Here is a 24,524-nt window from a genome sequence, read left to right as displayed (position 1 = left end):
CTCATTATTAAAGGGATCATACTGCAATTTGCGTCTGTCTTTGTAAATGGATAATAGCAAATCACAGCATGTATTCTAACAACTTACGTCACTAGACTGGACATTCATTGTGCGAGCCAGCACGAAGTTCATGGCATCCGGGAGGAGGGTGTTACTGTGCCGGATCTGTTTGTATCCAGCCATAGTCTGAACAGCAGAAGCATGCTTGGCATGGACCACACTCATCATGTCCACTGGGGTGTGATACTTCAGCTTGGCCTTCTGGTAGTCCTTCTTGTAGTTCTTGTCACTCTGCAACTTAGCCACCTCCATGTAGTGAACCAGCAGGGGATCATCCTGGAGGCTGCGGAAGCCAACGTGGTGGCCCTTTGCCTTCTCATAAGCCTTCTTGTAGTTGACCTAGAGGTTAAAGGGTATATAGCATCTTTAATTATCATTTAAAGATTAACAAATTCAGGATTACATGGTGGGCAATACGCTGGCCTCTGGTCTTCTCATTTGCCAACATGTACTCGTACTGTAACAGTAAATACATACTTGTTTTCAAAGGATGGTAGGTTATAGTGGATAAATATCTTGATTCGGTAAAGGTATTTATTTCTAACTTACATTACTAGCAATGGTGGTACCAGACTTGGCAGCCAGAATTGGGATGGCATCTGCTCTGAGGTTGTGGCCCTTATTGGCCATCTCCACAAGACCGGCTTTGTAAAGTTTCTGTGAAAGACATAAATTCATATGAGCAAAAATGAAATGAAATAAAATAAAATTAGTAAAAAGATAAAACAAATTTCATTATGCAACCTAATGCCTCACATTGCTCATGTTGAGAGCGTTAGCCTTGGCCAGGACAAACTCAGGAGAATCTGGCATAACATGGACTGTCAGTTTGTCCTTCTCCCAAGCTGCAGTGTATGCTTGCTGTAAATAAAAGACACCAGAAAAATAAAAGAAAGATGATGAACAACATTATTATTTATATTTTGTGGCACTGCACTATACAGTTGAACATGCCGCACCTTGTCCATGATCTTGTTGTTGGCAGTAGCCAGAGCCACGTCCATGGAGTCCATCAGCTTGCTGAACTTGAAGTTGGATGGATGAGTGCGATACTTCTTCTCACTCTGAATATCATTGCCAAGTTTAGCAGTCTCAACAGCAATAGAGCCAATAGGTACCCATCCAGTACCTCTGACACAGTTGTTCCAGTCAGACTTGTATTCACACTGAAAAAAGTGGACAGTTATGATACATATTATTTCTGACGTCAACATGAATGACATTTCTTCCTCAAACTTCTTGTATACATGTAAATTAGGTTCATAATGTAGATTAAATGTTTGTTTTTTTATATGTGGCATTTCAAAAATGGCTTTGTTATTGAAAGGCACAATTCACTGACAGAACTGTCACTGCCACTCACATCACTTGATATGGTATTGCTGGTGCGACAGTGCTGTAGGTGCAAGTTGTCAGGCAGAAGGAAGTAGCTGTGAGGGATCTTTCTGTAACCAGTATACGTCTGAACAGCAGAGGCCTGCTTAGCATGGACCACACTCATCATGTCCACTGGGGTGTGATACTTCAGCTTGGCCTTGTGGTAGTCCTTCTTGTAGTTCTTGTCACTCTGTAATCTGGCCACCTCCATGTAGTGAACCAGCAGAGGATCATCCTGGAGGCTGCGGAAACCAACGTGGTGGCCTCTGGCCTTCTCATAATCTTTTTTATATTGGACCTGCAAGAAAAAGGAAAGTAAGGCACCTGATGGAGACTCTTTCAGTTACAAAGAAAAAAAATGCTGAATACACTCAATGTTTGTTGGGTAAATTCATGATTTACATACATTGCTGGCAATATGTCTGCCTTGCTTGGCATGCAGGATAGAAATAGCATCAGGCCTCATGTCGTATCCCTTGGCGATATCTTCCAGCCACTTGTGCTTGTAGTGACTCTATAGGAGGATAGGAGGCAAAGTGTTAGGACAGTATTTTGTGCACAGACAGTGCAGGCAAGTCATATTCCTTTGACTTGCATATTTGGCTGATAAAACAGCCTCTAACTATGATTTTCAATTAATATATCATGCTCTAACCTCGCTAACAGTCTGGGCGTTGAATTTAGCCTGAAGGAACTCCGGGCTGTCAGCTGGCAGATTATAGGTATGCATGAACTTCTCTCCAGAAGCTTTGTATGCAGCCTAGAGAGAAGGAAGAAAAACAGTAAAACCTGTGAATTCTTGGAAGGGTTTGATATAAATATTTGAACATCTCTTAAGTGCATTTCATCTTCTATAAAGAGAAGACATTCTTACTTTGTCCATTGTCTTGGTGTTGGCCATAGCCAGAACCATGTTCATGGCATCAGTCTTGCTTGTGAATTTCAAAGAGCTGGGATGCTGGCGGTAGCCTCTCTCATCCAGTGCATTTTTAGCAGTTTTGGCCTTCTCAACATCCAGAGAACCAATAGGAACCCACCCTAAACCTTTAGAGAAGTTGTTGTATTCTGACTTGTAGACATTCTGTAGGAAGATAGAGTAAAACACATTCTTATGTCAAATCTTATCTTCTAATCACTGCATATTGCTTTCCTGCTGTGTATATAATCCATTTACTTATACATGCATCAATAATACTAGCATTGCACTGTGGTAACATAAATTTGAAAAGTGAAAGCATACATCACTCTGAATTTCCATCATGCTGCGACACTGCTGCAGGTGCAAGTTGTCAGGCAGAAGGAAGTAGTTGTGAGGGATCTTTCTGTAACCAGTATACGTCTGAACAGCAGAAGCCTGTTTAGCATGGGCCATGCTCATCATGTCCACTGGGGTGTGATACTTCAGCTTGGCCTTGTGGTAGTCCTTCTTGTAGTTCTTGTCACTCTGCAACTTAGCCACCTCCATGTAGTGAACCAGCAGGGGATCGTCCTGGAGGCTGCGGAAGCCAACGTGGTGGCCCTTAGCCTTCTCATAAGCCAACTTGTACTTGTACTGTATAAAAGAAAAACATTAGTGATGAGTGGAGTTATTGAATTGGGTAACATCTGGGTGGTGTTATTATTATTATGAACATTACTTACATTACTGGCAATGTCTCTGCAAGATTTTGCTGCAACAATGGGAATGGCATCTTCCTTCACATGATGTCCTTTGAGCAGATCTTGACGATGAGCGTAGGTGTAGTAATTCTAAATAAAATGATCATCGGTGATATGTTACAAATAGAATAACAAATTCTCTATACATTTCACATTTGCACAAAGGTTGGAAAATACCAGACAAGAATCCACAACTAACCTGGCTGATGTTTACAGCATTGTATCTGGCTTGCATCAGTTCAGGAACATCAGGAGGGAGATGGTAAGTGTGCATGAACTTCTCTCCACTGGCCTTATACTCTTTCTGTGCAATTACAAGGAAGAGACTGGGTTAGGCCAACTCTAAAAAATGAATTTGGGGAATAAAATCATGAGAGGAAATCAAGACATCATTCAGTTTCCTCCCTCTCACCATATTCATGATTTTGGCATTGGCTTTGGCCAGCTCCATGCTCATGGAGTCAATGGTACTGGTGAATTTGAGGGTCTCAGGGTGCTGGCGGTATTTCTTCTCATCCAAAGCTGCTGCTGCTGTCTTGGCTTTTTCCACCTCCAGAGAGCCAATGGGGACCCAGCCAGTTCCCTTGACTGAGTTCTCATAATCCAGTTTATAGTTATACTGAAAGTTAAAAGAGGCAAATGATTAATTAATGCAAAGTGTCAGCCTTATAGAAACACCACCTTTTAAGTAGACAACTACATTGTGACACAAAAGACAGTGATATGAAAATTAAACTTACATCACTGGCATTGTAGTTCATGCTGCGAGCAAGGTGCAGGCTCATGGAGTCAGGCAGAAGACAGTAATTATGGTGGTGCTGCTTGTAGCCAGTATACGTCTGCACTTTTGAGGCATGTTTAGCGTGAGCAAGACTCATCATGTCCACTGGGGTGTGATACTTCAGCTTGGCCTTGTGGTAGTCCTTCTTGTAGTTCTTGTCACTCTGCAACTTAGCCACCTCCATGTAGTGAACCAGCAGAGGATCATCCTGGAGGCTGCGGAATCCAACATGGTGGCCCTTTGCCTTCTCATAAGCCTTCTTATACTGGACCTAGAGGTTAAAGGGCATATAGCAGCTGTAATTATTTATCATTTAAATATTTTTTATGACCATATGCAGTGTTTGGTGCAGGGCATGTTAAAATGAGCATGACTCTGAGAAGTTGGCTCAGTCTTTCAGGAAACTTACATCACTGGCAGCATGTCTTGCAGCTTTGGCAGCGACAACAGAGATGGCATCAGGCTTCATGTCATAACCTTTAGCAATCCTCTCCTGCCAGGCAAGTTTGTAGTAGTTCTGAAATGACAGATTACAGATGTAAGCAACTAAAAAAGATACGAACACTGATAAGTTTGGCATGGAATACATATTTAGCTACACTCATACACACTTTTGCACCTACAGTATACTGTGTCTGCACATACTCAGCTATATTTATAAGCATAAAGAATCACATTTAGGAGCAAATTAATTTGAATGTACCCAAAAGTACAGTTTAAAAATTGTGTTATGAAAAAAAATTGATTTATACAACACAAACATTTTTTTTGGCTTACATTGCTGATGTTGTAGGCATTGCACTTGGCCTGGAGGAACTCAGGGACATCAGGAGGCAGAGAGTACTTCTGATGAACCTCCTCCAGACCTCTCTTGTAGAACCGCTGTAAGGCAAGAGAGCAATTACAACAGAAGTCACGTGTAGTGCTTATATCAAAGATAAAGACAATCTTCTCAAAAGTCATCTTAGGAAAAAAATGCACTGAAAGACTTCTTTCTGCAGAATTAAATGTGAGAGGGACAGACTCACATCACTTCTCTGCAGCTGGTTGACTTTGGCCTGCATCATGATGGGGTGGTCGTCAATGGATGTGAAGGGGATGGTGTCTGGGTGCTGTCTGTATTTTTTCTGCAGGAAACAAGTCAATTCACACATTATGTGACGTAACCCACTAACTATAACATACTGTATGCTTGTAAACAGGGGGAAGTCAGTCGGTCAGTCAGAGACTGACTCGATGCTGTTGCACACATACCTCATTAAGGATCTCTGCAGCTTTCTTATTCTTTTCCACATCCATGGAGCCAAAGGGGATCCATGGGGTACCTTTGGTGAAGTTGTTGTAGTCAGCCTTGTACTCATTCTGTGATGTAGAAAAACAAAACAAATTCAAATGGTGTCACTGAACATATAAAAACTGCTAATAATCATGCAAGTAAAGTTTTATTTTATGATTTCAACCAAATTGTCCACTATAACATGCTGTAAAGTCTGTCTATACGTACGTTACTCTGGATGATGTTGGCTTTCTTTGCCAAATCCAACAGCACGGTGTCAGGGGGAAGGAAGAAGTTGGTGCTGATGCTCCTGTACCCTGCCATGCTGGCAATTCCCTGGGATTTCTTGGCCAGGGTGACTGACATCATATCCAGTGGTGTGTGGTACTTGGTCTTTATCTTTTCATAGTCCTTTTTATATTCACGCTGTAGAGATATCAGTAAAAAAAATCTTCAAGAGTGCTCTTATCTCAGCTCTAATAAATTAATATTTAGGTAATTGTAAGTAATTTAGTCCTTTGGGAAGCTGATGACTTACATCACTCTGGATTTTGGCTACATGAACAGAGTGCAAGATCTTGGGATCGTCATTGATGCTGAGGGCTCCAACCATCTGTCCCTTGTTCTTCTCAAACTCCTTCTTGTATTTAACCTGGAAAGAAGGGCAAAAAGTGATCAATTACCAGATCAATAAAAAACCAAGTGAAAAATACTGAAATAGAAAAGGCTGATATTGTAGCATACTTACATCACTGGCAATGTTTGTGTGAGCACGGGCAGCGAGGATCGAGATAGCATCGCCCTTGATCTCAAACTTCTTTGCCTTAGTTTTCTCCCAATCATACTTATAACAGTTCTGCAAAGAGAGAATAATGCCGTTCAGGAAGCTGGCAGAAATTAAATGTTGATGATTGCTCTAAATCAAGTTTACAGTGTTTACAAATAAACAGGTACTTACATCACTGAGGTTAAAAGCGTTTACTCTGGACTGGATGAAGAAGGGATAGTCTGGGGGCAGATGAGAGTCGGTCTTTGTGTCCTCATACTTTGCCTTGTAGTTCAACTGTAATAAGAACAAAGTATAAAAAAATTATGTTTTATTACTTTTGAAAAATGTATCTCTGAATTTCTGCTCACAGGGCACTACTCATTGTACACATATCAAGATGAGCCAGGAATCTAGGTGTTTATTTATTTATTCATCATTTTCTGTCACTGGAGGGCAGCAGTGTATTAGCTGGTATCTCTCTGAGACACAGTGACTGTCCCTTTCCCTGCCTCCCCAGCCCCTCCACGATCACAGGGTTTATTCTGGGCCAACTGAATGCTTGTTGCTATTTATACTTCAGAGAGATGGCTCTCCAGTTTCCATGGTGCCCACAGAAAGACAGCTGGGCTATGTGGATGATAGGGCACATTTTAAGGTGATCTGCATATCTAGGAGAATTTGATCTCAAGCATGAGCTGGTGATTGTAGCAATTTCAGTCAATAAATGGACGATATCAAAAAGATTATGTTTACATAAACCTTAATTGATTTATGAGAACACATATACAGTAAGAAGGAATTTAAATGATGCTGATCCAACAGGAGTTTATGAGATTCTAATGTATTTTGTGTGAGTACTAAGAGGAGTCATACATACATCACTTAGCTGCTTGGCGTTGATGGCGGCTTGAACCATAACTGGCGAATCCTCCACTTGTGTAAATTTCACTGTGTCTGGATGTTGCCGGTAAACTTTCTGCAAACCATGAGACAAAGATGTTTTGTGACACACAGTACACAAGTATACCAAAACAAGAGAAATCTTATTTACTGCAAAGAAGTATTTTATGAGCCAGTTCTACTCACATCATTACACTGCTGAAGCTTCTTCGTAGCTTCATATTCAGGCGTCAGTGTTTGAGGGAAGAAGCATCTTGTCTTTATGTCTTCATACTCAGATTTGTACATTTGCTGCAAGATAAAATATGCAAATTATGAGGAAAGATGTGATAAAGCACATCATAAATTCTTACAAAATTGATTTGGTTTAGAGAAATTGGAAGGAAAATGCTTAATTGTTTACCTCACTCTTCATTTCCTCAACTTTCTGGCAGTGAAGCATATAGAGATCTTCATAGCTGCCAATGTAATGGCCCTTCACCTCGTTGTCATACTTATCTTTGTAATGTGTCTAAAAAAAGAATGAAATTATTGTTGTTACAAAAAATGAAACAATAATATCATTGGTTTACAATAAAACAAAACTTTTTAACTCATAGATTATTTCTTACATCATTGAACTGTTTAAGTACGGAGTCCATCTGAAACTTGGGCGTGTCACAATAGTTGATGCTGAAACCTCTGGATTTCTCATAGTTGGCCTTATACACTTTCTGCAAAGAGGAAATAAAACAAATGATGAACAGAAAAGAAATACATTATGATCAATACAGTAAGTCTTGTCATGGTTTGGCTTTTTAGTTCAGTTCAGCCCACATCAGTCCTGCGTCTCCTGTGTTCACTGTTCTCCAGTCCTGTTTGCTCCATGTGTTCCCTCCATGTCCTTGCCAGTGTTCCCAGTGCTTTATTGGTTTGTACTTTATTTAGTTTTTGTATTTTTTTTTACTTCATTAGTTCTTTGATTTGCCCCTCTTCGGTATTTGCTGTCTGCCAGTTTTGGTCTTTCTAATACAGCTTATTTTATTAAAGCTCGCCTTTGTTTCTTTACCAGTGCCTTACTTAATAACTACAATAAGCAAATCAAAGTGGATGTCAAACTCACTGGCTAACCGCAAAGAACTTAATTCAATTAAATCACTTTAGGCATCAACAAACTCACTGTACACAAGAGGGCACTGCAAGTGACTTCAGATGGTTTTTATTTAGCGCCACTAATATGACAATCCACATAGAGGAGCTTCATGTCAGACGCTCTAAATAACACCCACAACCACCTCAATCATTTATCAGTCACCTCATTTCTAAGTTAGCTGTCTAACAAGAGTCAAATTCATTCAAGCAATGTCTCTGTCTGCACAGGAAACAGTCATGAAGAAAAGTAATGCTCGATTGTTGGAGTACTAATGTGCTACTAAGGTTTCATAATTTGTTTTCCCACAAAATCACATCCATCATTTTTTAGAGATTAGAAATTTTTTTCTACACCTACATCACTGAGGATGGTGCCAGCATATCTCAGCTGTCTGAGGAGAGGATTCTCTGTGGCGGGGAGCGTGTTGTAGTCAGACTGCGCTTTATTCTTCTCGTATTCCTTCTTGTATTGGACCTGAAATAAACATAGAGTAGTTTGAGTAAGAAGAAAGCAAAGTATGTTGGTCAGGTTTATTCACATGGTTGACTAATGCAACATAGCGTTGGTGCAGTCAGTCATGGTGGGGAAAAAAAGCATGTCTTTATTGTTAAGATGACACACGTTTGCTGGTGTGTGAATGTGTGGGTGGCTATGAGGTATACAGTAGCTGAGAAGCCTCTTCACACAATCTTACATATTCTTACTGTTGGATTGTGAAAATACACACTCAGTTGGTGCAGTGAGATTGAACCAAAAGTAGATCTCTCAGTCATGCATTGGATGTGTGGGCACAAAACAGTGTGATCCCTGCGTCAGAGTGGACTCAGTGTGTTGACTCACACTCTGCTCTGAGACATGGGTCAACTCGCTGCCGTGTCTTCCACATGAGATAGGACCTATAAAAATACTCTCATACTTTTGTGTGTGTGTTTGTGTGGACTTACCTCACTGGCAGCAATACGAGCTTTCTTGTTCGTGTCATAAACGGGCGTGTCTGTTTGCATGAAATAAATTTGGTCTTTGATGTCTTCAAAATCTTGCGTGTATTTTCTCTGAAAAGAGAAAGGAAGAATGGTAAGAAACATGACAAACTAATACCACTGAAAATAATGCTCCTTATGTCGTAGTAAGCTCTTACGCTGCTGAGGTTTTCCATCGCCACCCTGGCAGTGGCCACGTCGAAGTATGGCGTCTCGCACCATTGACCCTTCACATTTTTATTATAATCCTCCTTGTATTTGAGCTGTGGAAAACAAATAACAATCAGCATTAGAAGTTGTTTTTTACATATGAAAGATCATGTTGTAGAGTAACGTGTTATGACAGAGCATCGTGTTAGATATCTTCACATTGTGTTTAAAAAAGCATTGGGAGTGACTGGAATCCATGCAACTTCAGCCTATTGTTGGCCTCTCCCTTCCAGCTTACTGTGGCCAGTTATATCAGAGAGCAGCTGGTTGGTTATTCCTAGCAATAGCTTAGGGTTGGTTGGTCTCTGGTGGGCCTGTTTCTATGCAGGTTCTCTGTGCAAAAGACCAATTTGAGCCTCTATAATTTTCCTGAGAAGGAATGAGGATTATTATTATGAGGTTTATTAGTCTCCAACGCCCATCAGTGTTGTGAAGACACGTCCTGAGCGGAAAGAATATTAGCTGACCCTTAAGAGAAGTTAGTCTGGGATCTTATCTCCAAAGTCAAACTGACTAACTAGGAGCTAAGAGGATTTCTGTTTGGCAATAACAGATACCTTCTCCTAACAAACTCCAAACACTCCACAGATAATGTATGACCCTGGATTCAAGTGTGGTGTACTGTGATATCCAAGGAATTTCTAGGAAGTTCCCAAAGGTCATATTTGAGGAAAAGTAAAAATTGGAAAATGTAGATAACGTGTAAAATATTACTTAGATAAAAGTGAAAGTTAACGATATGAGATAGTAATTGAGCAAAAGTCTTAAAAGTATCTGATATTAAATGTGCTAAAGCATTCAAAGTCATTTTCTGGCAATAAGTGCACTTATTACGTTACAAGAAAATGTAGTGGAGTAGAAAAAAGTAGCATAAAAAGGAAATGCTTAGTACGTGTTCTTCAAAATTGTCCTTCAGTACAATGCTCAAGTAAATGTATTGTAATGTTACATTTCACCATTGGCTGTAGGGGAACCAGACATCTACAGCCACCAAAATACCAACAGTCTGCTGCCACTGCAAATATCTCTACATTTTATACCTTGCAATGAATATTGCCTTTAGTAAGCATTGATTACTGCTTGGTTTAATTGTCCTGCTGATGTGGTATGTATAAAGCTTACTAAAACGGGCAAATGTCTCACTTTGTCTACCTCTGTCCTCCTGTGTTCCTTTTAATTCTTTTATACTTTAGTTTAAAATGGTTTTGCTTACATCACTGCGCTGATTGTCCACTCTCCTGGCCAGCTCCACTTCAGGAGGATCCGCCAAGGAAGTGTACTTGGCCTTGCGCTCATCATGACCCTTCTTGTAGTGAACCTGCAGGGACGCGCACACACACACACACACACACACACACACACACACACACACACACACACACACACACACACACACACACACACACACACACACACACACACACAGCAGGAGTTGAAATTTACTGAGCTGGTTAATTCTCCAACATCAATAGCTGACCTTGTGCACATTCTGCTTCAGACAGATCCTAACTACATTGAGTGGTGACTCTCCTACATCAGCAGAACAGGTTGAACGAAATTGTGTTTCAAAATGGAGGAGGGACACAAATGACCATTTTATTTGCCTGCAATGAGAGGAAACTGCTACATCTGATGCATCTGACTCAGCATAAACAAATGGACGCTGAAATGAGTAAAAAAAAACAATAAAAAGGCAGAAAAAAGGTGCCTGTGTGGATTGACACTGAATGGCAAGTCAGTGACAATTGAAAGCTAACGTAAATAAAAAGAGTGCTCTCATGACTGTCTGTCTTGGATTGAGGTAGTTAAAAGTTACAGTTTACCTCTTTTTCTAAAATTGATTGTGAATCAGAATACTACAAGAAATGGCACCAAACAGCAGTCTTTAATAGAATAATGGTGTGATGAGGATAAAATCATATAATATGATATATGTAAGAATTTTCATATATCTATAAATATTCTTTTTTTTTTAATCTACTGGAGATTCAGTTTGAACAACTGTTACATACACAGGAAGGTTTGAGCAAGCACTCTGGTACATATAATGTACTTTTTATGGCCATGAGTATCATCTGAGTAAAATGTGTCAATTTCTGTATTTGTGAAGAAGGAAAGTCCTCAAAGTTTATTCATTCAAGTTTAGACAAAAAATTGTTTCATAAAAAGTTCTCTCACTCTTGTGATCAAAAACATTGATCAGAAGCTCAATTCTGTAATTAGCTTTCTAATAAATAACTTCTTATCAACCCATATCAATTCCAGTTTTAAACTAACATATTCTGATTAACTAAGCCCATTCTTGTTTAAGCACCACCCACTTCTAGTCTTGGCCCCGCCCGAGTATGGATACAGACACAGATAATTAAGTTGGTTTTACAAATACAGATGATGGTGGACTGGCACATACATAATAAATGGCTCTACCCTAGAATAACTAAAAGCTGTTCTTCAGAATACGATGATGTCACAATACTGTCCAAAATGTGAATGTTGTACAGCACCGGTATTTGGGATATACAGCTCTTTGCACCGGCATTGTATTTTGTGAAGCATCTGATTTTATTGCATTTTATTTGCTTAATTTGTCTTTTTTGTACTGTATGCTATTATATTCTGTGAAGCACTTTGTTATTTTGGTTTCGAAAGGTGCTATAGAAGTTTATTATTATTATTATTTGATAACTGGCTGCTGTCATCTCAACTTACATCACTGAGGACCTCCTGAGCCTTGGCAACCCTGCGCAGCTCAGGGCTGTCGCTGTACGGGTAGTACATGGTCTTCTCTACATCCCAGTCCTCAGTGTAAAGTTTCTGAACAGAGTATAAAAAGTGAAAAATTATTTCATGCATACGAAATGTGAATGAAACACTTTTTTATCATTATCATATCATACAATTAGATGCATTTCTAACATTGGCAAAAATTCTCTTTTTAGGCAAAAAATACAATGCTTGAATGAATGCCAGGTTGTGCTTACTTTGCTGTAGTTAGCAGCATTCTTCACGGCCAGGACCAGCTCAGGAGCATCAGGAGGCAGCAGATAGCGGTCCTTACACTCATCCCACTTCTGCCTGTACAGAACCTATATGAGATATCCAACATTAAAAATGTTAAACACTCAAATGATTTTTTAACAAATCTTGGTATCTTATTATAAGATATAACTTACCTTGCTCATCAGTTCAGACACACGCTTGACATGTTGGACCTCTTTGGCCTCACCATCATACAAGCTTGTTGTCCGAGCCTTATTTCCCTCCATGCGGTATTTAACCTGATAATGATAGGTGTCATTTCTTATTGTGACTAGCCAGGTCAAATCAAGACAAGTATTTTACACCATAATTGACTCAAAGAGAAAATGACAATGAATTTGTTCAGATATCTGCTCCACGTTCAAACTTTCACACTCAATCTAATGCTGGAAACAGATTTGAACATATATTAACAAATGGGATTCAAACCAGCAATCGACCATTCCAGTAACCTTCGACCCTCATCCTTAAAATTTTGAGAACATGATTGTCATCCTCAGTAGTACCTCACTGAGCTGCTCCTGGGCCTTCCTGATGCGAATCATCTCAGGGGTTTCCGTGGACAAAGCAGGAGGAGTTCCTCTGGACAGGTCATAAGCTTGCCGGTACTTGATCTGTCAGGAAGTACAATAGTCATCATTAACAGTGCCATGAAGTACTGAAAATGCATCCATGCAGTAAAATTCAAACTTAAAGGTCCAGTGTGAAGGGTTTAATGGCATTTAGCATTGCTGTTGCAGATTGGCCTTGGCCTCACTATGGTGGCCACTAAAAACACAAAAAACACAGGTCCTCTCTAGAGACATGGTTTAGTATGTCCATTTTTGGCTGCACAACATGGCGGACTCCTTGGAAGAGGACCTGCTACCTAAATCCTACACACTGGACCTTTAAATATAGGAAATCACAAAAAGGTCAGCTGGGGTCCATTGTGAAGTAGGTTTTCACACACAGGGAATTTACCTTCTTATATTGGTGCATTACTATCAACTATTACAGAGTATGAAGAAGCATTACTAGAAAAAATTAAAATATTAATATATGAAAAATATCGAAAAAACAATATGTACAATCTGACCATTGTTTAAATGATGATGATGAAAGGGGTCTATCCAGTTTTTAAAAAACTTTAAGTGGCAAAAGACAACTTCCCCACTGGCATTTACAAGGGGTTTTATTGTTGGAGCTACTGTTGCAAAGACAACTGGTTCGTTTCTGTTTTCCTCAGAGTAGCAAATAACAACAACACAGGACAAAATGTGAGTTTAGTCGGTCATTTAGTCTGTAATAGAAATGGATTGCCAGTTAACCTTGCTTTTCAGAAGAAATTGTATCGTAATAGCGAGGTTTATACGGAACCAATGCAAACGCAGATGGTGACATTAGTCTATATCCATTACATTGTGCAATCAACATTACTTCATAATGATACATTGAAGCAGAACGTGTCCATTTCCAGTTAAAATTTTGATTCAAAATCCAAACTTGTTGCTTACATGGCTGAACTGATCCAACATCTTTTGGCTGTGGGCCAGGTATGGAGTCATGAACTTTGAAGTGTCCACCTTGACCTTCTTCCTGACTTTCCTGGTGGGCAAGCCAGGCTGGAGGAGGGCAGAGGGAAATACAGTTAACCATCCAACTGACAGATAGGCCTCTGCTCCTCGTTACAGGAAACATATTGGCCGGGAGGTAAAACTACATTCATTTACAACCAATAAAAGCAAGGGAGAAGGACATTTACACAAAATAAATTATCCAGGGTGTTTTGCAACTGTAATGCAATTTTGATAATTAAATAATCTGATCTTGACAAGGTGAAGACAAAACTTTTCACCAAATTGAAATGAATTTGCATAATAAGTTTGCAGCATAGTCTAATAACTTACCTTGAATGATTGATTCAAGCCAAGAATTAGATCAGCAAAAGATTATACATGGTAGTTAAGATAAAGGTATGATCATGTACTGAGATAACACTGGATGAAGGGTGACTGAAGGACAAACAAAGCCAACACAAGTAAGCGCTGCATATAAATACACAGTGACACCGACAGTATCTCAGTGACATCTCGCACCGCATGCAATGCATGACTCAGCACCACATATACATGAGGGTTACAGTATCTCATCTGCTGAGACATAAAGCGACAGGGAACTGAATTAAAAGAAGCAATTAACTGCCTAAAAAGCAGCCTTTTGTTCTTGGAGGTCACATTAAAATGCAGGATTGGCAAAAAATGAAGTAGCAGTACATTTCTGAGAGTTTTCATGCAGACTTTTGAATGCGTTGTTCACTTTAACATAAAAACCTGCAGGATAAGCCTTCAATTAGATAACCAGACAGCACAATACCCATACAAGCATGCAGACAAGGAGGGGGATGCAACACTGTCAAGAACTGTACTGTTTGACGGACTGCTGTCCCTTGGAAGGAGGTGCTTTACCTGAGAGACCTGACTCTTTCCCTCAGTGACAGTCGTCGTTGTAATCTGCTCAACATACTACAAATATAGGACACACTCTGGGGTTTTAAAACTGCCAGCACAAGTTATAGGAGAAACAGCACAGTAGTTTTATTGGATCGAGGGTGATTTTTCCACAGCTCTGGTGCTTATCAATTACTGTCAGTAACAAAGCAGAGAAAGCTGTCATCAGGGATCTTTGTCTAACCTAAACTGTAATAAACGGATTCCTTCTCTGCTCAAATAGGGTCAAAGAAATCCTCAGAGGTGAATATACTGTAACTGTGACTGCAGTCTAATTAAGCCTGTTCTCTATGGAGGAAAAAGGAGCATTAATATCCTCTGTGTCATGAAAGCCTGACTGCTTGTAGTTTTAGACAGTTGTAGTTCTATTTTATTTGAGACAAGTTTCTGCCTTTACTCCAATATAGTGAAGATTTTTTTTTTTTTTTTACTACTTATTAATTATTAATCCAATTACATGTTTTTTTCTAATAGTAGAATTAATAGGCTACAAACTACATTTTTTCTTACACCTTGATGTTGAAAAATTATAAATGAACCTTGTATCTTGTATCTTATTTATTTTAGGTTTCACAACATTGACAAAGGGCATTTTTAAAAACTCAACAGCGACTTCAATTTCTAAAAACAACACCCTTGTTACAATGAATAATACAGAAAACACACTGTATACAACTGTTTTAGGGATCTATTCTGAAGAAGCAGTCTCATTAAAGCTACTGTTGGTAAGGTAGTTGATTTTTGCCTCTCATTATCAATTTGTCAAATACTGATGCTTTTGAATGGTGGCCGACCTGACCTACAGTACAATCCCACAGTGTCAGTATTTGACAGTATTTGAATCAAAGCCAAGGTATTTATATCTTACCAACAGGGACTTTAATTAGCCAGAGTAACAATTAGGCTGCTTCTGTAAAGAAATTTGGATTTTTTTTCTTTTTAAATGACTTGCTGGAACTACCACAAATTAAACCCCATTTACCTCCATTGTAGTGGAGTGGAGGCAGAAATCATAGAGATGAATATCCCAAAATCTGTTTTCTGCATGGTTAGAAACCCCTTAATAAGAGAAAATATATTTTTTTGTAATATAGGATAAACCATCCACGTAAGGAGAAAACGTTTTTTTCCCATCAAGCACCTCAGACTACAGTAACTGACAGCATTCCCAAACACAGGATACTGATCCATGAATAGCCCCTCCTGAATTATACTTCCCTATACTTAGGAAGTGAAACATTTACAGTCATATAAGGTTGAACATTCTGAGACAGGAGTCTTTAATAAATACTCAAATCTACCTGAAATCTAGGACTAATAACCAGAGCTGAGAGAAAGAACATCTCAATCATTTTTTATCAACATTTGTAAGAGGCTTCAGTATCTGCATCTATCAGACAGGAGAGAACCATAGGTGTAGATGAAACCTCAATATGATACATCCTGGTAAAGCAATGCAAAAACAACTGCTCTACACCCCTCACACAGTTTTTCCACCTCTCCTAAGCAAATTTCTAGCACAGTGACGTTAACACGCTCCGGGTCATCAGAGTGTGATTTACAGCACAGTGGCTTGTCTCATTTCTCTCTCTCTCTCTCTCTCTCTCTCTCACTCTCCCCCTTTCCTTCTCCCTCTACTCCATCTCTCTGCCAATGTGCCGTAGATGTCCACTTCTAAATTTGTCTGAATGCCAGACAGAGAACTCTACACTCCACCCCTCAATGACCTGAGGAGTGAAGTCACTTTATAAAGTTGATATGAAGAAAATACTAATGATAAGAACTATTTATGAAGGAAATCATTATTGAATAAAAAACAAAACAAAAACAAAACAAAAAAAAACAACTACCAAAAAACTACATTGTGTGGATGAACTATATAGATTTTTTCATATATGACCTGAACAGCACTATGTTTCTCCCCATTCTGTAGATTAAATAAGAAGCCGTCTTACCATTTACTCAAAACAATGCAACTTTTCTCCACAGTGTAGATGAAAGTGCTCGTGAAATCAGAGTGTATTGAGTTTGTGGGTATCTGTCTGTCCCGCCTCCCAAATGATTTACATCTTTGCAGTAAAGATGGTAAATCTATTGAAAACAGTTGATGTGTTATATGGGAGTCAAATGATAACAAATGGTTTCCTGGTGGGGTTATGCAACAGAAAAAAAAAACAATCAATCCGACTCCCCTATAAGATATCAGCGACATAAAGTATGGACATATACAAGGCAGACTTTAATCCTATTTCACCAGGAAATATGGGATTAATGTGTTAGCCTTCTGTTTTCACTCTTCCATTGGACACTGACACGGAGACCTTTAACAACACAATACTTCATACACAGAATGAACCCTGAATGCAGCATGAAAACACCCTGAAATCTTGGGGACATGAGGTTTAATAACATAACCGGAGACAAATGTGACTGGAGACTGTTGATGAACACCAAATTATATGATCAGGGAAATGTGATGAAAAATTTCAACATGTCATTTGAAGGAAAAGACAAAATGGTAGCTTCCAGAAAGTGGCAAACCCCCAAATTGTATGTAATCCAATCTTGCGCTATCTATGCCACACAGGAAGGATGCCATCATAATTCAGGTACCATTATAGCATGGCAATAAGTGTTCATCCGTAGGTTAGATATGTTGGAGACAGCTACTGGCCTGCTATAAAATTACTTAATGTTTTTAAGTCATCTGCTAGAAATTGTGGAAATAAATGACTTTATCTTGTGGTTACATGACTAGACTCCATTTATAATGTGTGGCTGTCTATCATAAGGCAAGGCTTCCAGTGAAGGTGTCTCTATCTTTATAGGACAACAGAAAACGTCTCTGTACAATATTTTATCTACAGTTTGGAATAGTTGTGATTTATAGTTGACTGTTAAAGGCAATTCAGGATTTAGACCCCATCAGACGGTGTCTGTCTGAAACAGGATCCCCCTGCAGACATGGCTGACTGGTTCCATGAACTGCTGACTGGAGGGGGTCACTAACTCAACTATTCATAGGGCCTGCCACTGGACCTGCAGCTCCAATAGATAATCTCAATGTACTGAAACAAATGAAATCATATCTAGAGTTTTAATCAAATTAAAGCTTGAAACAACAAAAACTAATGATGTATAGTAATGAAAATAAAAGAAAACTTGCATTTTAGGATAAATGCAGATAAACCAGTGAGTAGATGTCCACTTACCTCTTCCTCAAACTCCTCCTCTTCAAATTCCTCATATTCCTCAACAACTTCCGTCATTTTGGGACGGTTTTAGACGTTCTACACAAAACACAGATAACACACAGGCATTCATTTTTTATACTCTGACTTAGCAAAGTTTGGCCTCCTAAGTTAAAAAAAACAACATATCTTATGGGGAAGCATACAACATGTAGCAGAGATAACTTAAATGTTCTGTCAGTAGCACCAAATCACTACTTCAAAGAGCAAATACTGGGTCTTAGACCGGAGACCAAGGGACAACTGCAACCAGCAACATTTTAAGATGCTGTCAGTCATCCCTTAGACATCCCAATTATCCTATTCAAAAACAGGAAAAATAAACAGCAAACACATTCTTGAAAAACATAACTCCAACATATTAATGTCCAAACAAAGTGCATGTCATACCAGCGAAAGATTTCTGCAGTATTTCCTGACAGTACGGACGCCTCACTTTCCATCCACTAGGGTCTCAAACTGATAGTCCAACTTTGTGATTTGCCCCAGTCCTAAACAAAGTGATAAAAATGTGTGAATACCCCAAACACTGTGCAACAAGTGTACATCAATTATTACACTGGGAGAATAGCAGATTAGGAAGGTGACACAGAATGGATTATAACAGGCCTCTGAATGTGTGACAGTGGCACCTCCTCCCTTACTTGCCACAACACAGCTCAAAGAACTGTGCCTCTTGGCTGATGGCTGGCGACAGCTGCCCAACAGTGCTTCAGCTATTTGACATGTAAGCTAATGCCACAGCCTGATTGGTTGACTCTGTTTAGCAAACGGACATGCAATGCCTTCTGAGGCTGCAGGTTAAATATAGGATGGCATACTAACTACCTTTTTTTAGCACTTGATTGCCCTCTTTGAATTAAAATATAGTTTTCTGTGTAAAACAACAAAAGAAATAGGTATAGCTGTTGATGTAGAAGGACAAAATAGTCAGACAGGCGCTGAGATTTTGGAAAGAAGACAAAACAGCCAGACTGCTGCTGAATTTTCAGCTACATCCAAAGGTAGGCTTGGTCTGATCTTGCTTGAGTCTTGCCGTTCTGGATTGTTTGGTTACTCCTTCAAAGTGCAGCAAAGGCGTCACTCTCCTTATTCCTCAATCAGCTGTCTTCCTGGATCCAGATGGCAGCAGAGGATGGAAATAATGGAAGTCCGAGCAGATGGAAAGCCATGCAGAGTGGAGAAAACATGGAAATTTGTGCTCCTTTTCACCCTTTCTTTGCTTACCAGTTATATTAAAGTTAAATGGTCTCCCAAGCTGCCAAAGGCTCCCCAGCTTCCCTCCAGAGAAACCCTGGGCGACAGCACACAGCTGAGGTTTCTACCCAGGTTATCATGTGGCTGACACAGCCAATCACAGCCCAGCACTCTCAGGTTTCAAAATCTAAATATACCTAAGTGATCCTTTCAGAAGAGAGCACCTGTTGAGGCCAATGCATCAACGGCACAGTTATGAGGAAGGCAGTGGGGCACGGGTTGTGGGTAGTGTTCTCAAGAAAACAAGAGCAAACCTCAGCTACAACTGAACCAATCTGAATGGGTGTGTTGGTTGTGATGATGACAAATGCAGCTGTTTGTTGGAAATAGGTCTGACCAAGGGCAAGGTAAGTATATCAGTATGAGCCTGTGAGGAGAAGGCTAGCTGAAGGCCTCGGAGGGCAGTGAGTGCCAGATCTGTTGAGGTCATCTGTTAGCCGACCCTGAGCTACCTACGTCCTGTCAAGAATCAGGTTAACATCCAACTGAGGACCTGTGAGACAGAAAACAAGAAACAAGTACATGCCCCCATAAATATGAGTGACACATTAAGAGCTTATAATTTTAAAAATGTGACTGTCTGCAAAAAATAAATACCCAATGCCCCCTGGATTAAGGACAAAGCCTATCAGCGAATGAGTCACCCATGTCAAGTCTTGACATTTGCTTTTGGATAAAGATTGACATCTTACAACTGATAAGAGTGGTCTTAAATGTACTGATATAGTGGGCTTTCATCTGTAAACTTTTTAGCTTCACAGCAGTCATGACAATTCAACTTTGTTCCCTTGCAGTCCTCTCTCTCTCTCTCTCTCTCTCTATATATATATATATATATATATATATATATATATATATACATACATATTCACTTCATGGTTTTAGAGCAGGCTGCTACTCAAATATCACACTGTCTGGGTGCATAAAGGTTTATTCTCTTCTATTCTATAAACAGTGTTTGAGATTTAAAAATATATCAAAAACTATGTCTAGATAACATACACCTCAAAACTGAGGTCGACTGGAAGCTATGATTTAGTTTAACAGCAATTTATGAATAAAATCAATATTCAAATGGCATAAACTCTGCACATAAAGAGACATGACACAGGACTTAAAGAATGAAAACATGTACCATATGTACATTTCCTCTCTTCATATGATGTGCCTCTATCCTCTCTGTTATATCTTTGTGCCAGCAGCAGGGTGCTACCCAGGGACCAAGATGGACAGCAGCAGCTGAGTGTCCCTCTCTCTGGAGAGAGGCAATGGCCCTCCATTCTGTGATGCACTGGATGACTGCTGCTTGGTCCTCATTAGCAACATCACTGCAGTTCAGATCTCATCTTATCTGCAAAACTGAAGATGCTACCATGTTTAACTGAGAATGAGTTGACCGAAATGACAAAATAATATGATTTAAAAGTGGACAGTTTTTTCTACACAGTCCACTGACCTTTTTTAAAAACAGGCTTCCAATGTCTCATGTTAAAGGAACAGTTCACCCAAAAATACAAATTCAGTCGTTATCTCCTCACCCTCATGCTGATGGAAAGACTTTCTATAGGCATGGGGGTGAGTAGATTAAGCCTGATTTTAATTTTTTGGGTGAACTGTTTCTTTAAAGTTTCTGTTTTATGTGTCTAAGTTTTGAGCCTTCACCCAAATATAATGGAGGGGAGTGGTGTTTCGTTTGAGGCAGCATTGAATAAAATGACAGATGTTTCCAGAAACAATGCCTTTGTTACTCTGGATAATCCAAACCTCACTGTCAAATATTTTCATTGGAATTACTTTCTAATAAAGAAATAGTCCTTTTGACTTTGAGTCACTTAAATGCCTCATTAGTTGGATTGGGCTGACTGTTTCTGCGAAATTTACAATGCCACAAATTTACTTTTCTCTATTCTTCTGAAGAAATATTTGAAAGGATTTTTCCAGGCAATGGAGACATTGGGTGCAGTACATCTTAAGTTCAGACTGGGTATCATAGACTTTTAATGATTCTAGCAGTCAAAAGAATTACTTCCCAATGCCAAGGACAAGGGAGAGGGGGCTACATGATGCTTAGTCACTGGAAAAAATGACTGATGACCAGCGAGTCCAGAACACAACAGCTGCAGGATAGACAACCACAACATCAACACTGCCAAGTGTCATTCTTAGCCCAGGGACACCTTGGAAACAAAACAATGAATTCTACTGAGGTAATAGGCCTAAAATGAAACTGATTAGTCAGTCACAATGAATTGCAAGAACAGGATAGGTTGTTTACCATCAGGCTGACGAACACATACATCTGCTCTGACCCTTCTGGCTCTGTAAGAAGTAACTAATGTCTTTGGTTAGTTAAAGCCGGACTGTTTGTTTCAGTAATCAATCAAGTCAGTTGTTGTTATCACTTTTGGATTTTGACAAATTCAGTATCATTACACATACCTTTATTAGAGTCAACATAAATCAGACCTTTGCAAACAGCCTGTCAATTAAAGGTCTCAACTCTGCAGTCACATCTTTGGTGATTAAAGTGTCTGACACTCTCCTGTCCTGCTCTGTAGATTGGTAGCAAATGGATACAACATGAACAGTATTTCAATTAAATATAATAAACATAAACTATTTGTATGTCAGTTCTGGCATTTAGTTGACCAGGTACTATTTTGGTTTGTCTGACTTTGGACAATACCTTACATGTTTGCTCAACCACACAGAAACATAAACTAACCTTGACTCATAGCTGCTGAAGACATAAGTGTGTAAATCACAGCGGTAAAGCCACAACTCCAGTGTGATGATGTTTCAGTTCAATATGCAGCATCTGACCAAATTCACTATAGTGAGAGCTTGACTGGACCTGATTGAAAATCACTCTGCTTAGAGATTACAACTAAACTGTTAACCAGACACTGAATAAAGTGATCTGATACGATGTGTGTTTACATGTCTCAAAGCATTTAATCAGAATGCAACTTTTGGTCATGTGCCCGCTGTGAAGCATTTAATCTGCTAATCGGCCACCTTGCTGCCAAAGCAACAATTATTTGAAAACATTTTTAACTTTTATAAGCTGTTTACCAGCTGGAGCATCTCACAGAGACACGTCTCATAGGTGAAAGTAATTGTGGCTACAACAAAATTTAAAAAGCTGATATTTTAAAGTTGTGTTGTGCTACTTATTCTATTGGATTTTTGTATGTAACTGTTCGTGATTTGTTTAAGATCCTAAGTGGTGTTGTCATGTTATAGGCTCCTATAAAATGTCAGATTTTCGAACAGAGTTTGGCTTGTTTTATTCAATGGGAACCCTCTTGCCAAATGCCTTTTAAAAGTATCACAATTTAGTTTCTTTGCTTATCATTGATCATACACATCTAATAGTTTTTAAAATATGATGCTTGCAATTCAGCACAAAATTCCTGTAAATTCATCACATAGCCTTTTAACAAAGCTACAGTTGTTTGGACAAAAAATTTAACTTTTGGATGTGCTTTATTTGCTACAGCCCAATAACACATAACATCAATTTGGTGAGAAGCACACTTGCATCAAATGTTAAGAAGAAAAGCGCATTTAAATGGGACTGGTCAACAGTTGTTCAGACTATATCTGAGATTGTTGGTGTGTAGGTGCCATACCAAGCAAACGTGTGTATTAAGTATATATCCAAAAAAAAACAAAACCCAAAAAAACAAACTGTTAGTTCAAAACTTTGTTAGTAACTTTAATTGACTTTGAACTCTTGAAGGCCAGGAGCATGATGGCTTTATATTGGAGAGAACTGGATATACCTTTGATACAGGAGATGGCATCGTATATTAAATTGGAAGGCTGGAAAACATAACGAGGGGAAGAGCAGGACAATTTGAAATGGTCCGGAAACCTTGGACGTCATGTGCATGGCCATTTTGATATTGCTGCTGGGAGTATTTGCATGTCTTTTTTTCTTCTTTTTTTCTGTTTCCTGATGTATTCGAATAAGTATTAAAAATGTTTCTTTTCCTCTAACTGAGGAAATCACGTCTACATATTGTCTTATTGCATAATTTAATCATTGTTCATTTTTTTTCATTCTGTATGTGTGAAACATATAAAATCAATAAAACACTTTTTGGCAACAAGCAAACAAACAGATTATGAGTTTACATTTTTTCGGTGTTGTGAAACTGTGAAACAGTGATGTACACCAAACTCACGTACACAGTTAACAGCCTACAGTGATACCTGGTTATACATTTGCTCTGTTTCTGACCGTCCCAGAAACTCCTAATATTACCCCCACATGGTGCAAGCGTGCTGAAAGAACATATTAATGCCAATCACAAATTATCCAATAAAGCGTTTACATGGTTATTAGGCACTAATATTTTCTTATTTCATGTATTATCCCAGGTTTACACCGACCTTCTCAATCAGATTGAAAACTCCTTTCGATCTGCCCAGATCAGGCTAGTGTCTTCCAAGTGAGGTGGTTACATGACGCCTTTTTATTCTTATTGACCCATTATTGTGATTATTAGTGGAATATAAGGGTACATGTAACCGCAGCTGATAACATATTTTACATATGCTTTCAAACATTTAGGCTACATGGTGGTAATTTTCTGATTGGCAGATGGAGCTTGCTCAACTGTCATTGACATGATCTTCACAAACTAAGATTTTATGAAAATATATAAGTGTTGGTGTTCATTAAACAAAACTCCCTGAAGAGCTGTAGATTTGGCTGATAATTCTCTGTGGTCTCATGTGACCCTTTTTACATATACGATACAGTCACACGGTTCAAATAGAACTGGTTGCTCAAGCTTAAAAGGCATTTAAAGAATAATTTTAATCAAAAGCATAGGGCCAATATTTAGTCTCGTAGTTATCAGAGTCAAAACAGCAGAAAGCACAGTAGTAACTCATGATGAAAGGATAATCACAATTCCATAGCATGTGAGGAAGCATGTGTCATAGTATAATTGTTGTTTCTACAACATTAATAGCAAATTTAAGGATAATAGTAGGGGTGTTTGTGGACCACGACAACAGATCTGACAAGTCAAATGACTCGAGCCTGTCAGCAGTGAAGGCACCATAAATGAATAGAAAAGTTTGGCTTTAGTTGAAACAGTTTGACTTAATTTGAACTTAATTTTTGACCTACAGTGCTGTTCTTACTATTCTGCTGTTGTCTTCTTCTCTTATCCACTCACTGCTCACATTTTGGACCTGGTCTCTTCTTTTCTCACTGCTGTCTTACTCTCTGGCTCTCTCTTCTCTACTCCTGTGGCTGCTCATCATGCTCCCTGAAAAGCATCAGGGACCATGAGCTCATGTGACACATTCTGCTCCCTAAAGG

The 24,524-nt window shown here is 39.1% G+C and overlaps 1 protein-coding gene across 5 annotated transcripts in view; it reads right to left on the bottom strand.

Annotated features, from left to right (window-relative positions):
* Positions 1 to 19,248, bottom strand: part of neb (nebulin) — a 67,151-nt gene extending 47,903 nt beyond the window's left edge. For 4 of the 5 annotated variants that reach the window (XM_084362782.1, XM_084362785.1, XM_084362784.1 and 1 more), the window contains exons 1-38: positions 19,151 to 19,248; positions 18,314 to 18,414; positions 17,885 to 17,962; positions 14,631 to 14,687; positions 13,680 to 13,787; positions 12,690 to 12,797; positions 12,318 to 12,422; positions 12,126 to 12,230; positions 11,854 to 11,958; positions 10,358 to 10,462; positions 9,093 to 9,197; positions 8,899 to 9,006; positions 8,312 to 8,428; positions 7,434 to 7,535; positions 7,226 to 7,333; positions 7,009 to 7,113; positions 6,800 to 6,898; positions 6,112 to 6,216; positions 5,902 to 6,009; positions 5,692 to 5,805; positions 5,382 to 5,579; positions 5,132 to 5,239; positions 4,906 to 5,004; positions 4,655 to 4,759; positions 4,287 to 4,394; positions 3,837 to 4,148; positions 3,509 to 3,715; positions 3,296 to 3,400; positions 3,079 to 3,186; positions 2,678 to 2,989; positions 2,312 to 2,518; positions 2,093 to 2,197; positions 1,844 to 1,951; positions 1,424 to 1,735; positions 1,020 to 1,226; positions 817 to 921; positions 610 to 717; positions 88 to 399 (exon numbers count right to left, since the gene is read on the bottom strand). In XM_084362782.1, the coding sequence (XP_084218908.1) occupies positions 88 to 399; positions 610 to 717; positions 817 to 921; positions 1,020 to 1,226; positions 1,424 to 1,735; positions 1,844 to 1,951; positions 2,093 to 2,197; positions 2,312 to 2,518; positions 2,678 to 2,989; positions 3,079 to 3,186; positions 3,296 to 3,400; positions 3,509 to 3,715; positions 3,837 to 4,148; positions 4,287 to 4,394; positions 4,655 to 4,759; positions 4,906 to 5,004; positions 5,132 to 5,239; positions 5,382 to 5,579; positions 5,692 to 5,805; positions 5,902 to 6,009; positions 6,112 to 6,216; positions 6,800 to 6,898; positions 7,009 to 7,113; positions 7,226 to 7,333; positions 7,434 to 7,535; positions 8,312 to 8,428; positions 8,899 to 9,006; positions 9,093 to 9,197; positions 10,358 to 10,462; positions 11,854 to 11,958; positions 12,126 to 12,230; positions 12,318 to 12,422; positions 12,690 to 12,797; positions 13,680 to 13,787; positions 14,631 to 14,687; positions 17,885 to 17,941 (4,947 nt within the window). In that variant the 5' untranslated portion in view covers positions 17,942 to 17,962; positions 18,314 to 18,414; positions 19,151 to 19,248. The remainder of the gene's footprint in view (positions 1 to 87; positions 400 to 609; positions 718 to 816; positions 922 to 1,019; positions 1,227 to 1,423; positions 1,736 to 1,843; positions 1,952 to 2,092; positions 2,198 to 2,311; positions 2,519 to 2,677; positions 2,990 to 3,078; positions 3,187 to 3,295; positions 3,401 to 3,508; positions 3,716 to 3,836; positions 4,149 to 4,286; positions 4,395 to 4,654; positions 4,760 to 4,905; positions 5,005 to 5,131; positions 5,240 to 5,381; positions 5,580 to 5,691; positions 5,806 to 5,901; positions 6,010 to 6,111; positions 6,217 to 6,799; positions 6,899 to 7,008; positions 7,114 to 7,225; positions 7,334 to 7,433; positions 7,536 to 8,311; positions 8,429 to 8,898; positions 9,007 to 9,092; positions 9,198 to 10,357; positions 10,463 to 11,853; positions 11,959 to 12,125; positions 12,231 to 12,317; positions 12,423 to 12,689; positions 12,798 to 13,679; positions 13,788 to 14,630; positions 14,688 to 17,884; positions 17,963 to 18,313; positions 18,415 to 19,150) is intronic. The other variant, XM_084362783.1, reaches the window with a different exon arrangement.
* Positions 19,249 to 24,524: the final 5,276 nt, after the last annotated feature.

The sequence above is a fragment of the Pagrus pagrus genome (assembly GCF_965226575.1).
Source record: "Pagrus pagrus genome assembly, chromosome: 9".
In the NCBI taxonomy this organism is placed as follows: domain Eukaryota; kingdom Metazoa; phylum Chordata; class Actinopteri; order Spariformes; family Sparidae; genus Pagrus; species Pagrus pagrus.
The sequence above is the reverse complement of the archived record's forward strand: the minus strand, read 5'-3'. Positions and strand labels throughout refer to the sequence as shown.